This window comes from Sorex araneus, chromosome 9 (genome assembly GCF_027595985.1).
Source record: "Sorex araneus isolate mSorAra2 chromosome 9, mSorAra2.pri, whole genome shotgun sequence".
Taxonomy (NCBI): Eukaryota; Metazoa; Chordata; class Mammalia; order Eulipotyphla; family Soricidae; genus Sorex; species Sorex araneus.
The window spans coordinates 13,880,134-13,892,319 of record NC_073310.1 but is presented as its reverse complement, the minus strand read 5'-3'; the positions used below and the strand labels follow the sequence as shown (position 1 = coordinate 13,892,319).

At 55.4% G+C, this 12,186-nt stretch overlaps 1 protein-coding gene across 1 annotated transcript in view; it reads right to left on the bottom strand.

Moving 5' to 3' along the window:
- MYO18B (myosin XVIIIB) overlaps positions 1–12,186 on the bottom strand; it is a 234,299-nt gene that overhangs the window by 15,786 nt on the left and 206,327 nt on the right. The window contains exons 41-42 of the mRNA XM_055147110.1: positions 8,996–9,040; positions 7,015–7,152 (exon numbers count right to left, since the gene is read on the bottom strand). Of these exons, the coding sequence (XP_055003085.1) occupies positions 7,015–7,152; positions 8,996–9,040 (183 nt within the window). The remainder of the gene's footprint in view (positions 1–7,014; positions 7,153–8,995; positions 9,041–12,186) is intronic.

The following is a 12,186-nucleotide window of genomic DNA, read 5'->3' as shown; positions in this document are numbered from 1 at the left end:
AATACAATTTTACTTGGACTTTCCAATGGGACAGAAATGGGGACTCCAAATGCTTCTGTTTTGGAGTTTGGGGGCTATGCTTAGCAGTGCTCAGGGCTGACTCCTGGCTCTGCACTCGGGAATCACCCCTGGTGGGGCTCAGAGGACCATAGGAGCTGCCGGGACGGAACCTGGGTCTGCCCCGTGCACAGCCAGTGCCCTGCCACCGACTAGGGCAAAAAACCCAATGTAAGACTTGGGGCTCTAGATTTGGGGGTTGGCAGCTAAATGGGGGAGGGGTTCACCCAGCATCCCGTGGGGTTCCCTGAGCCCTACCAGGAGTAAACCCTGGACTCAGAGTCAGGAGCAAGCCCTGAACACCACCCGGTCTAGCCCAAAACTACCCTCTACCCCTGAATAATCAATCACCACAGGATCTCCCGGGATCAGGTCAAGAGGAAAAGAGGCGGGTGAGGGGATCACCTCATGCACCCCAACACTGGTGGTCTGGGGAAGGAGGGAGAGGACCTGGGGGGCGAAGATGGGGTGTAGCCAGGAGCAGATCTGCCCACAGGGTCAGGCAGACACGGAGCCATCACGCAGAAAGGGGTCCCCGACGGAGGGTCTGTCTCTGGGGGGACTCCCACATGGAGCCCTGGGACCAAGGGAAAAAGGCTCTGGTGGGGGAAACCCGAGGGGCCCCACGTGAAGCGGGTGAGCGAGGGTGGGATGCACGGGCCCCTGGGGCAAGGCGGGCAAAGGAGCCCCTCCCCAGTGAGTGCAGCCGCTTGGGGGGCCGGCCCGCGGGGAGCATCTGAAGGTGCTCAGTCCTTTGGAGAGAGAATGATGACAGCCAGGGAAGTGGACCCAGGAAACTGCAGGGAGAGACAAGGGTGTAGAGGGGCCGAGGACGGGGTGGGATCTCACCTCCGAAGACCCTGGGAAAGTGGGGGCAGAGGGAGGGGGACTTCCTAGATGCCCCTGAAGGCCGCTGTTCTTTGGCTGTGATGGACACAGGAGCATCCTGGAGCGCATCCTTAAGTGTGAGAGTTCAGAGCTGGAAACGGGGGCTCGGGGTGAGGCCCCAGGGACAGGAGGGAGTCGTGACCTCGTGACCTCAGCCAGCCCCAGGCTGGCTAACATGGACACTCAGGGACCCAGCCCCGGGCTCTGAGGCATTGCCGAGTGGGGGGTCGGGGATGGGGTCTAGAAGTGAAATGAGGCTCAGGCGGCCCCCACAGGAAGCTGAGGTGTGCCAGGGGATGAGGAACACGTGGGAGAGCCTTGGAGGCTGCCCCCAACAGAGCAGATGCCCAGGGCATGCGCTAGGGGGGTGGCGTGGGGGGGGGGACTGGAAGGCCAGGCCAGACACATAGCGGGGTGGGGGGCGGGGGGGCTGGACACGCGGCAGGTGCCCAGGCAAGCACGTTGCTCCTTGGGTGGCCTTGGCACCCTGGCACCACCTGAGGCCCCATGGGAGAAAGACTGGTCAGCCAAGTATGCCCAAGTCCCACGAACGCACTCCCGGCCCCGGTCCCCCAGGCCTCAGAGGTAATTTAGTGCCTCCAACTCCGGAAGCTCTTGCATTTATCAGCCCAGCTGCTGGCTGCCCGGGCTGTAAATCACGGAGCCTGAGGTGTATTTCTCCTGAGCGGAAGTTGCCTTATAAATAATAGAGGGGACGCTTTCATTTGCTGGCAGCCCGCTCCTCTGTTTGTGGAGTGACCTTCTCTCTCGGTCCAGTTGGAAAGGGCTGGGGGACTCGTATTCTCAACTGGATAAAATGCCAGGTGAGACAGCGGTGGGGAGTGGGCCAATCCTCTCCTGGCAGGAAGAAGGCAGGGATTCAGGAAGGTCCCAGCCCAGGGACCAGGGCAAAGTCAGGCCTGAGAGACAGACCAGGACGGGAGGCCCTCGCCTCTCTTGGGGCTGAGCGAGGTTGCAGTCTCCAGTACAATGTAGAGTGCCCTAAACTCTGTCTGGGCATCATCGGGAATGTGCAGATGTCCTGGGGTTGGGGCAGTGGTTCAAGGAGTCAAGCACATACCTGGTATATGTCAAGTTGGATCCCTGGCAACCCAGTCTTGCTGGCCTGTGGCCCAAGCGCTGCTGGGTGTCCTTGATAAAAATAATTTATATAATTTATAGCCTATAGCCTAATTCTCCCTCTCAGAGAACCTGGCAAGCTACCGAGAGTTTCCTGCCCACATGGGAGAGCCTGGCAAGCTCCCTGTGGTGTATTCATATGCCAAAACCAGTAACAATGACGGGTCTCATTCCCCTGACCTTGAAAGAGCCTCCAATGTGGCACTGTTGGGAAGGACAAGTAAAGAGAGGCTGCTAAAATCTCAGGGCTAGGAGACGTTACTGAGACCACTCGAGAAAACTGATAATCAACGGGATGATGATGATGATGATGATGATGATGATGATGATGATGATGATGATGATGTTAAAAATTGAATGCATTCCGCCCCACCTCTGTACTTCCAGAAGCCTGGCAGCCATGCCTATGTCCCACCACTGCCTTCCTGTAAGTTCATCTACCAGCCCCCTTCCAGAGACTCATAAATAAATCTTGAAGATCAGCTAGTGCAAAAAAAAAAGTCTTGGACACCTGTTCCCAGCTGAGACCACCAGGAGATCTCGGAGTCGGGTGGGCCAGCACCTGCCCTAACAAAGCCCCTGCAGCCACTCTCACACCTCAGAACTGCTGCCATGCCTCTGGCTGGACGGTCCAGTGAAATATCCTGGGGCTTCTGGAGCGACATCTCCAAAGGCCGCAACACCGACATCCCAGTAGGAGCCAGGTTGGATGGGCCGTAAGGCAGAAGCCGACGAATCTCCACGAACAAAAACACTGACACAGAAGGCTTCACTGGCAACAACAGCCCCGTAAACCCTCTGACAAGGACGTGACGTCCTCACGGTGAGATACAAGGATCTGCACAGATCTCCCGTGGGAATATTTCTCGACCATTCCCTTAGCCATTTAGTGGTAACTAGCAACATAAAATAAACTACCGTGGGACCCCGGGGGTGGGGGTGGGGCAGGCTTGTGGGGTGGCTGGGAAAATAGAGGCCACGGTGGAGGGAAGGTGACAGTGGTGGTGGGGTTGGGGTTGGAACACGGAATACCTGCAACAAGTGATCACGAACACCTTTCGGTAAACCGTGGTGTTGAAATCACGAGGGGAAAGAGACAAATGCACTTGCCCTTTGACAGAGAGACTCTTATGCCCGCGGGGAGATCTTAGAGGTCAACAGTCACTCCCCAGAAGCCAAGCCCAAGGGAAGGGTGGCCGCTGGTCAGTGAAATCAAGGAGGACACAACTCTAAGATCCTTCGCAGGGAAGCAGAAGAATCAGGGAGACGCGTGTACCAGGAAGGGAGAGGTGGTCCGGGCAGGACGCTGAGGGGAAGGCGGACCCCGTGGGAGGTGATGCCTAGAGCAGGATACACACCTGGGGGGCATCGTGTCACTTGTTGGAAAGTCCCAAACACACACTGTGTCTTTCCCACAAATGCACCCGTGTTCAGAGGGCAAGACGAGGAGGGACGTGTGCCAGCTGGAGGCCGGGGAATCCTGCCGTCAAGGAAGCCGAGGTATGTCCAAGCCTGCAGAGGGAACTGGCTCATCGACGGCGCGTGTGTTCAGGGACAGCCTGCAGCAGTCGAGGTCACCCACACCCCGAATCTGGAGACCAGGCTTCCCTCGGCAGGCCCTGGGGCTCCCCGTCTGTCTCACGGGCAGTGTGGACTGAAATAACCCTTCTGGTCCCTTCCGACATAGAAGTCCTGGAATCTTTTTAAATTTTTAATGTATGTTTTGTTGGGTGCGGGGGGAGGGGGGCACACACCTGGCAATGCTGGTCACACCCATTGATGCTGCTCGGGGGTCACTCCTGGCTCTGTACTCAGGACTCACTTCCGGCAGTGCTTGGGGGAACATACGAGATGCCGGGTCGGCCGCATGCAAAGCTAAGGCTCTACCCGCTGGGCTCTCTGACCCCAGAAGTTCTAGACTCTTGGAACGGTAAACACATTCCAGGGCTCAACACTGTCAGGGCTGAGCGCCAAGGGACCTGGCGCTCAGCGGGCACTTAACAAATTATCCTCTGGATGGCGGGTGAATAATGAGCCTCGCGCGGCTCTGATGCTACTCGCAGGTCAGTTCCTTGCCAGGAACCTTCGCCAGGTGAGCGATTCAACCCCGGGATAAACGTCTGAGAGCCACGGCAGGGTGGCACATGCAAATCAGGTTCTGGAGCAGGTTTGGGGTTCAGACCCTGGGGCTTCCAGGACCTGCTGTGTTCACACTGGAAAAAAACAAACGTTGCCCGGGGCTGGAGGAGAGAGTGGGGTTACAGTATGCCTGCTTTGCACGCCCTGCACCCCAGTTCAATCCCTGGCACCACATGGCCCCAAGATCACTAAGTGTTGGCCCCAAGCACTGCCGGGCCCACCCAGCACCAAATTCCTAGCACTGAATCACTGAATCACCAGTGTGGTGGTCCAAGTAGGTCCTGGGCCCCCTGAACAAGCCTGGGAACCTGTTCATCCACCCCTCCCCATGCGCACGTACACACACACGCACACGCACACACACACACACACACACACATACACATACACATACACATACGAATGACTGTCCAATCTGAGCCACAGTCAGAGCTGGACTGCGTCCAACACAATAAATATTTCTGCTGCAGAGAGCCTGAGGGGTCAGTTATCTGCCCCGTACACAGCTCCCCGTGGCGTACTGGGTATGCCAAAAGCAGTAACAAATAAGTCTCGCAATGAGAGATATTACTGGTGTCTGCTCGAACAAATCGATGAGCAACGGGATGACAGTGACAGTGACACATGCATTGTCCGGGGACACTTGCACCTAGAGCCTCAGCACTGACCATCTCTGCCCCGTCACAGCTCTGGGTGCTGCTACTTCTGCCCTGAGCCGCAGGGGGACAGGGAGGGCACAGCACTGGGGCAGAAGGGAAAGGCTGGAGGGGGCGGGGGTGCGGGGGCCTCCAGGAGTCAAGGGAGGACTGCCAGGGCCAAGTCAACTGTTCCCCAGATGCAGGGCCTCAGTTGGGAGCGTAAGGCAGTTTCCTCGCGCTCTCCCGGGTGCCGGACAGAGACCAACCAAGCAGCTCACGCTCCAGGCCTCTTCCCAGGGGCCCGGCTCTGAGCGAGGAAGGATGCGGGCATCATCTCCTGACCCCCAAGAAGCAGCCGGACCAGCACAGAGAGGTCAGACCACACGGCTACAACCCCCACCTGACGACCCTCAGCGTCCCACCGCTCCTGGCTCCTGACGTGGGGCTGGAGTGACAGCACAGCGGGGAGGGCGCTTGCCTTGCTCCTGGCCAACCTGGGTTCTACCCCTAGCACCTCCGAGGGTCCCCCGAGCCCTGCCAGGAGCGACCCCTGGATCCCTGAGCACAGAGCTAGAAGCAAGCTCCGAGCACAGCTGGGTGTGCCCCCCCCCCAACAGAACAAACAAACAAACAGGATCCGACAGACAAAGCAAACATGGAAACAGAAACAGGTGCTCTGCCGTGTGCCAGGCACCAGGCCTGCCCAGCTCCCACTCGAGGGGGTGCCCTGCGGGGATGATTCCGAGGTTGAGGACCCTCCCCAAGGGCCCCCCTAGACCAATCCTCTACACCCTGTTTCCCTTTAGTCAGACAGCCTCTGGAGCACAGAATCACTGGGTTGGGGGCAGAGGGGGAGCAGGGTAATGGAGGGGGGGGTACAAAGGACTTTGTTAGCGGGAAAGAAAAAGCTTTCACCATGTGGAGTTCTTGAGAGCCTCCTCTTCCCTCCCTCCGTCCCTCTCTCCCCCCTTCTTTCTGTCTATCACACACACTCTCTCTCTTTCCCTCCCTCTCCCTCTCTTCTTTGCCCTCCCCCCACTCACAGGCCTTCGTTTTTTAATTAAGAGCAGGAATCAGACACTATTGCTTTAATTAACTCCCCGGATGCACCCCACCCTTGGAGTCTCCCTTTGATATTCCCTACATCCCATTTTTCCACCCAAGATGATGTGCAGACACTCGCCAGACATTTGCCATTTGCCTAATCTGCCCGAAAGGTTAGCGTGAACTTCCACCCCCTTCCTTCTGCAGGAAGACACCCCCCAGTCTCAGAGCAAACACACTTTAAGGCAAGCAGGGGTCGACTGGCTTTGCTCCATTAGTCTGGGTGGTTGACTTTTTTTTTTCTTTCTCTCTTATCACATTGCTTCCTCTGTTATCACAGGCCCAGGGCTGCGTTTCATCATAATTATGCATCTGCTTAATCCATAATTTCTGATTTATCGCCATTAGCTCCTAATTACAAGACGGCTGCCCTTGAAAAGGAAAATCAAATGAACGGAAAGAAATGGAGCTGAAAAGCAAGCGGGCAGATGGATTCCGATTCCACACGGCGGGGTAAAACCTGAGCAATCCACTGCTGACCCTCCTGGCCACTGATGAGGGGCCCTCCCATCTCAGGCCAGGACCAAATCCATCTCTCAGTGCCCGGTCAAAGAGGAGAATCCTGACACTCAAAGTGGGGGATGCATCCCACCGGGCTGAGCTTATAGACTCCCCGTTCAAGAAAAAAACAAAACAAAACAAAATAAAAAAAAAAACCCATTTAAGGCCTTTGTTCACAGAGAAACATTTAAAATGATCCAGGCACGGAACACCCCTAGGACTTAATCTAGTAGAAGGAACCGGTAAGGTTCATTCATTCATTCATTCATTCATTCATTCATTCATTCACAGCAATTAAAAAGCATTGTCCCAGTGCTGTTTAGAATGATCTGGAAAACCGCAAGGCTTCTGGACATGGACATTTCAACACAGAAGGTGGGAAACACGACTCAGCTTCCTGCTTGGCCAGCAAAGAAGCGGAGGCCCAGAGAGGGCAACTGGCCTGCCCGAAGTCACACAGCCAGGAAGGAGCAGCCTCAGGCCTCAGACGGGAGTGCTCGTCCTTGCCGGGATCAGTGGCAACAGGAAGCCCGGAGCAGACACTCACCTGGGGACGAGGCTGTGGCGGTGCAGGGAGGACACGCGAGACAGGCTCCTCTCGGAGTCGGTGTTGAGGGACAGGGTACAGCTGGGCCAGGACTGCACACTGCCCCCGGGCCGGGAGCTGAGGGTGGACGCGTTGTCCCTGGAACCAGAGCGCAGGGGGCAAGTCAGCACAGTGACGACCACAGGGGCGGCACTAACTGGACACCGCACGGAGCCGCACCCTCGGGCACGGCGGCTGCCACGGCATTTGCTCACCCACCGACGGGCAGGCGGGGGTGGGATCTGGGGAGACCACACGGGCCTACTCCGGCACAGAGTGGATGCAGGGGTGCATCTGGACCACCCCCTCTCTTCTAACGCCTTTGCCCATCACCACAGAGTCCCACAGACAGGCAGAGGCACCCCTGAGTCTGGAGCAGACGCGACCCTGAGACCCTGAACTTTGTACTCTGTGATCTGCTTGGTGAGGATGTCAAGAGGGAAGGCCCGCAACGGGGACACATTTACAGACGGGTCACTATTCTGATGCCCCCAGACTCTGAAAGCAGTAGTAGGAGAGAGAGGGAGAGAGAGAGAGGAGAGAGAGAGGGAGAGAGAGAGGAGAGAGAGAGGAACAGGGAAGGGAGAGAGAAGGACAGGGAGAGAGAGGGAGAGAGAGGGAGAGGGAGAGAGAGACGGAGAGGGAGAGAGAGACGGAGAGGGAGAGACGGAGAGGGAGAGAGAGAGGGACAGGGAAGGGAGAGGGAGGGGGAGAGAGAGGGAGAGGGAAGGAGAGAGAGGAGAGAGAGAGGAGAGAGAGAGGGAGAGAGAAGAGAGAGAGAAGAGAGAGAGGGAGAGAGAGAGGGAGAGAGAGGAGAGAAGAGAGAGAGAGGGAGAGAGAGGAGAGAAGAGAGAGAGAGGGAGAGAGAGGAGAGAAGAGAGAGAGGAAGAGAGGGAGAGAGAGGAGAGAGAGAGGAGAGAGAGAGGGAGAGAGAAGAGAGAGAGAGGAGAGAGAGAGAGGGAGAGAGAGAGAGATGATACTCAATGATTGGTCCCCACCAGTACCCGGGGAACTTGATGCTCACGTTCTGACTGATACATCTGCTCAAAGTTACACACATATCTACATACATATGTCTATACACACACACCCCTGTGCCGAAGGACATGTAGACATGCGTACAGACATTTGTTTTTAGAATACTGCTTACAAGGCACCGATGGGAAGGAGCCATAAGCATGAACCCCGTGACTGCCCTCCAGACCCCGTCTGAGCAGTGCAGAGGTCTATGCGCCCACAGGCATCAAGCCAAGGACAGAGGCAGGAATGCCACAGAGGCAGCAGAGTCTAGGTTTGAAGGACACCATGTCTTTGTGTCCATTGTGGAGGGTGGGCTGGATCTTACTCAGAGGGTGGGGTTTGGCCCTGCAGGGACTGAAAGAAGGAATCTGGGGGAGAAGGGACTGACACCCGTATGGAGGTGATAAAGGGTGGGGTGTGCGTGCTAAGGGAAGAAGGGCCCCAGGTAGAGAGAGACACGGGTTGGAAAGACGAGGGTCAGGTGCCTGATTAAACATCTGGGAGAGCCATGGAAGGTGCTGGAGGACAGAGGCGGGAGATGCCCTGGGCCTTTCTCTGTCTCAGAGGACACGGATAGAGGCTGGTGGGGTAGAACAGCAGCTGGGGCACTCGCCTTGCTTGCGGTCAAGCCAAGCTCCATCCCCAGCACCCTCTGTGGCATCCTGAGCCCTACCGGGAGTGATCCCTGAGCACAGAGATAGGAGTAATCCATGAGCCCTATAGGGCATCACCCCACCAAATAAAATAAGTATCATGGACACCCCTGACCCTGCCCTGGAGTTGCAGGCTCTGTGCAGGAGCTCAGGAATTCCACCACTGCTGACTCTCCAAGGGGACAGTGCGCTCCTCTGTGAAGCACATGCAAATGGCGTGGGGCTGGACCTGGGTTCTGGGGAGCTCAGTTCCACACAGGTTTACTTACGTCTCTTTTCTGTCACCATCACCACAGTCCACGGCTGTCTGGACGCTGGAAGGAGGCACGTAAGAAAGATTGTGTTAGTCTTGAGTTGCCAGGGGTGGGGAGCTTTTTTCCCCTCCAAAGAGTGGATTTTCTCTCTTAAAAATTTACCTACATTGGGGGCTGGAATGACAGCACAGTTGCCTTGCACACGGCCGACCCGGGTTTGATTCCCAGCATCCCATATGGTCCCCTGAGCACTGCCAGGAGTAATTCCTGAGTGCAGAGCCAGGAGTAACCCCTGTACATTGCCGGATGTGATTCCCCCCAAAAAAAAATTTACCTACATTGGGGCTGGAGTCATAGTGTAGCAGGTACGCACAAACTTCCGGGTTTGATTTCTGGCATCCCATATGGTCCCCCGAGCACCACCAGGAATAACCCCTGAGTGCAGAGCCAGGAGTAACCCCTGAGCATTACCAGGTGTGGCCGCCTCCCCCCGCCCCACCAAGAAATTGACCTACATTCATCTCAGGTGTACAACATAATGATGCAAAATATGTACATGCTACAAAACCATCACCCCATAAGCCTGGATTGCATCCACCCCTACACAATCACTAATATATTTTTCATGTAGTGGGGACTATGATAGACAGCCCCCCCCCACCTCTGAGCAACTCTCAAACGTGATGCTATTTTCTAGTATCATCACACCACTACAGCACTTCCTGGTTTCATCATTTCTGTGCCTCTGACGCCGTTCCCCTATTGCTACTCACCCCTTCCTCTGGCAACCACCACTCTGTCCCCTGGGTTGATGGGGTTTTGTTGTTTGTTCTTGGTTTGGATTTTAGATTTCATCCTTAAGTGAGATCATATCACACAGCAGGACTTCCTTAAGGCCCATCCATACGAGTGCGAATAAAATGTCTCTGTTTCTTGTACTTAGAGCCACACCGGGAAGAGCTCAGGGGCTCATCCACATTCTGTTCTCAGGGCTCACGCCTGGTAGTGCTCAGGGGACCATATGCAGTGCTGGGGATCAAACCAAGGTTGGCTGCATGTGAGGCAAGCACCCTAACCTCTCTCCCCTCTCTCCAGCACCAAGATGTCCTCTTTCGTGACTGAATAATGTTCTGATGTATGTAGGAGCGAAAGCACAGCGGGTAGGGCATTTGCCTTGCACGTGACTGACTGGGGTTCGATTCCTCCAGTCCTCTCGGAGAGCCCGGCAAGCTACCGACAGTATCCCTCCCGCGTGGCAGAGCCTGGCAAGCTCCCCGTGGCATATTCGATATGCCAAAAACAGTAACAACAAGTCTCACAATGGAGATGTTACTGGTGCCCACTCAAGCAAATCGATGAATGACGAGACTTGGGTCACTTTCAAGTCTTTGTTACTGTAACTAATGCTGCAGTGAACTTGGGGGCACTTCATTTCAAGTTCATCTTCATTTCCCTTGAATAAATTCCCAGAACAGAACTATTGGATTTCATAGCAGCTCCATTAAAAAAAAAATACACAAAAACTGGTGGTTGTTGATGGGTCACACCCAGGGGCTTCTCCTGTCCAGGGGTTGGTCCCGCTGATGCTCAGGAATCACTTGGTGCCAGGGTTCAAACCCAGGACGCCGGTGTGCGAAGTATTTGCTCTGGCCCATCGGGCTCTCTCCCAAACCCTACACTTTTAATTTATTTTGCTTTAGGGCCACACCGGCAGTGCTCAGGGCTTATTCCTGGCTCAGTGCTCAGGGATCACACCTGGTGGTGCTCAGAGGACCAGATGGCGTGCCAGGCACCAGACGGGGGTCTGTCACCTGCCAGGAAAGCATCCTAACTGCATTACTGTCTCTCTGGCACCTGTTTTGATGCTTTTTTGGGAAACTTCCCTCCCTGCTGTTTCTCCGAGTGGTTGTGCTCATTTACAGTTCAGGAGGCACAAGCCTTTCCTTCCCCCCTCATCGGCAGCGATGTTTGCTTTCTGTCTTCTTGATGACAGCCATTCTAACAGGTGTGAGGGGGTACTGCTGTGTGACTCGGGGCAAATCCCTCGCCTTCTCTGAGCCTCCTGTGCTCCTCTGTAGAACGTCACGGGGCTCTGGCTACAAAGTGGGGGGTGGCCAGATAACCCTTGCTCTTTGAGCTCGGCCAGGTTCTCAGCAGACAGATCATGCGCATGCAATGGGAGAGACCATTACCACGGCTCTAATTTCCATACAACTTGTACCACTACTATTAACAGCACCGTTATTGCCGGCAAACAAGGCATTTGCTTTATGTGCCTTACGTGCGCCAGCGAATTAGACAGGGAGATGGCAGTCGGCATCCGGGGCGCTCTGGGAAACGGACACAGGTGACAGCAGCCGCCATTCTTGAGAGCCTCCTTCCAAGGAGCAAATATCCCTGGACACACTCTCACCTCACTCATCCCCCTGCCCTCTGTCCTTGGGTGAGAGACCAGGGAGTGGACGCTAAGGTCACCTGTAAAAAATACAAATGCGGGGGCTGGAGTGATAGCACAGCGGGTAGGGCGTTTGCCTTGCACGCAGCCGACCCGGGTTCGAATCCCAGCATCCCATATGGTCCCCCGAGCACCGCCAGGAGTAATTCCTGAGTGCATGAGCCAGGAGTGACCCCTGTGCATCGCTGGGTGTGACCCAAAAAAGCAAAAAAAAAAAATACAAATGCATGCGTGTGGAAGGGGGTGATGTGCATGTTATGTTTGTAGGCTCCTTGGGGCGGTTCTCTCTCTCTCTCTCTCTCTCTCTCTCTCTCTCTCTCTCTCTCGCTCTCCCTCGAATTCGGTGCTCTCGAGCTGCTGTGTATGGACCGGATCGGGATGACTCCTCCTTGTGCTCCGTTTCTGTGTGTGCCGCTGTGCTCTCTTCTGTCTGTCTCTCTATCTCTGTCTCCCAACCTCTCTCTGTCTGTCGTCTCTCCTCTGCTCTCTTCCAATTTCTCTTCTTCTGATCTCTCTCTCCAGAGCCCTTCTGCTTCTCTCTTTGGAGCCCACTCACTCTCGCTTCTGACTCTGACTCTTACTTCTGACTCGCTTTGTGCTCTTCCTTTCCCCTGCTTCTGGCTCCGATGACTCCCTGATTCTCTCTCACTTTGTGCTCTGCTTCTGTGTCTTCTCCCTCTACTTCTCTTACAGTCTGAGTTTATATAGCAGTCACATAGGGTGGTGACACAAAGGTGGGCTGAACATTAAC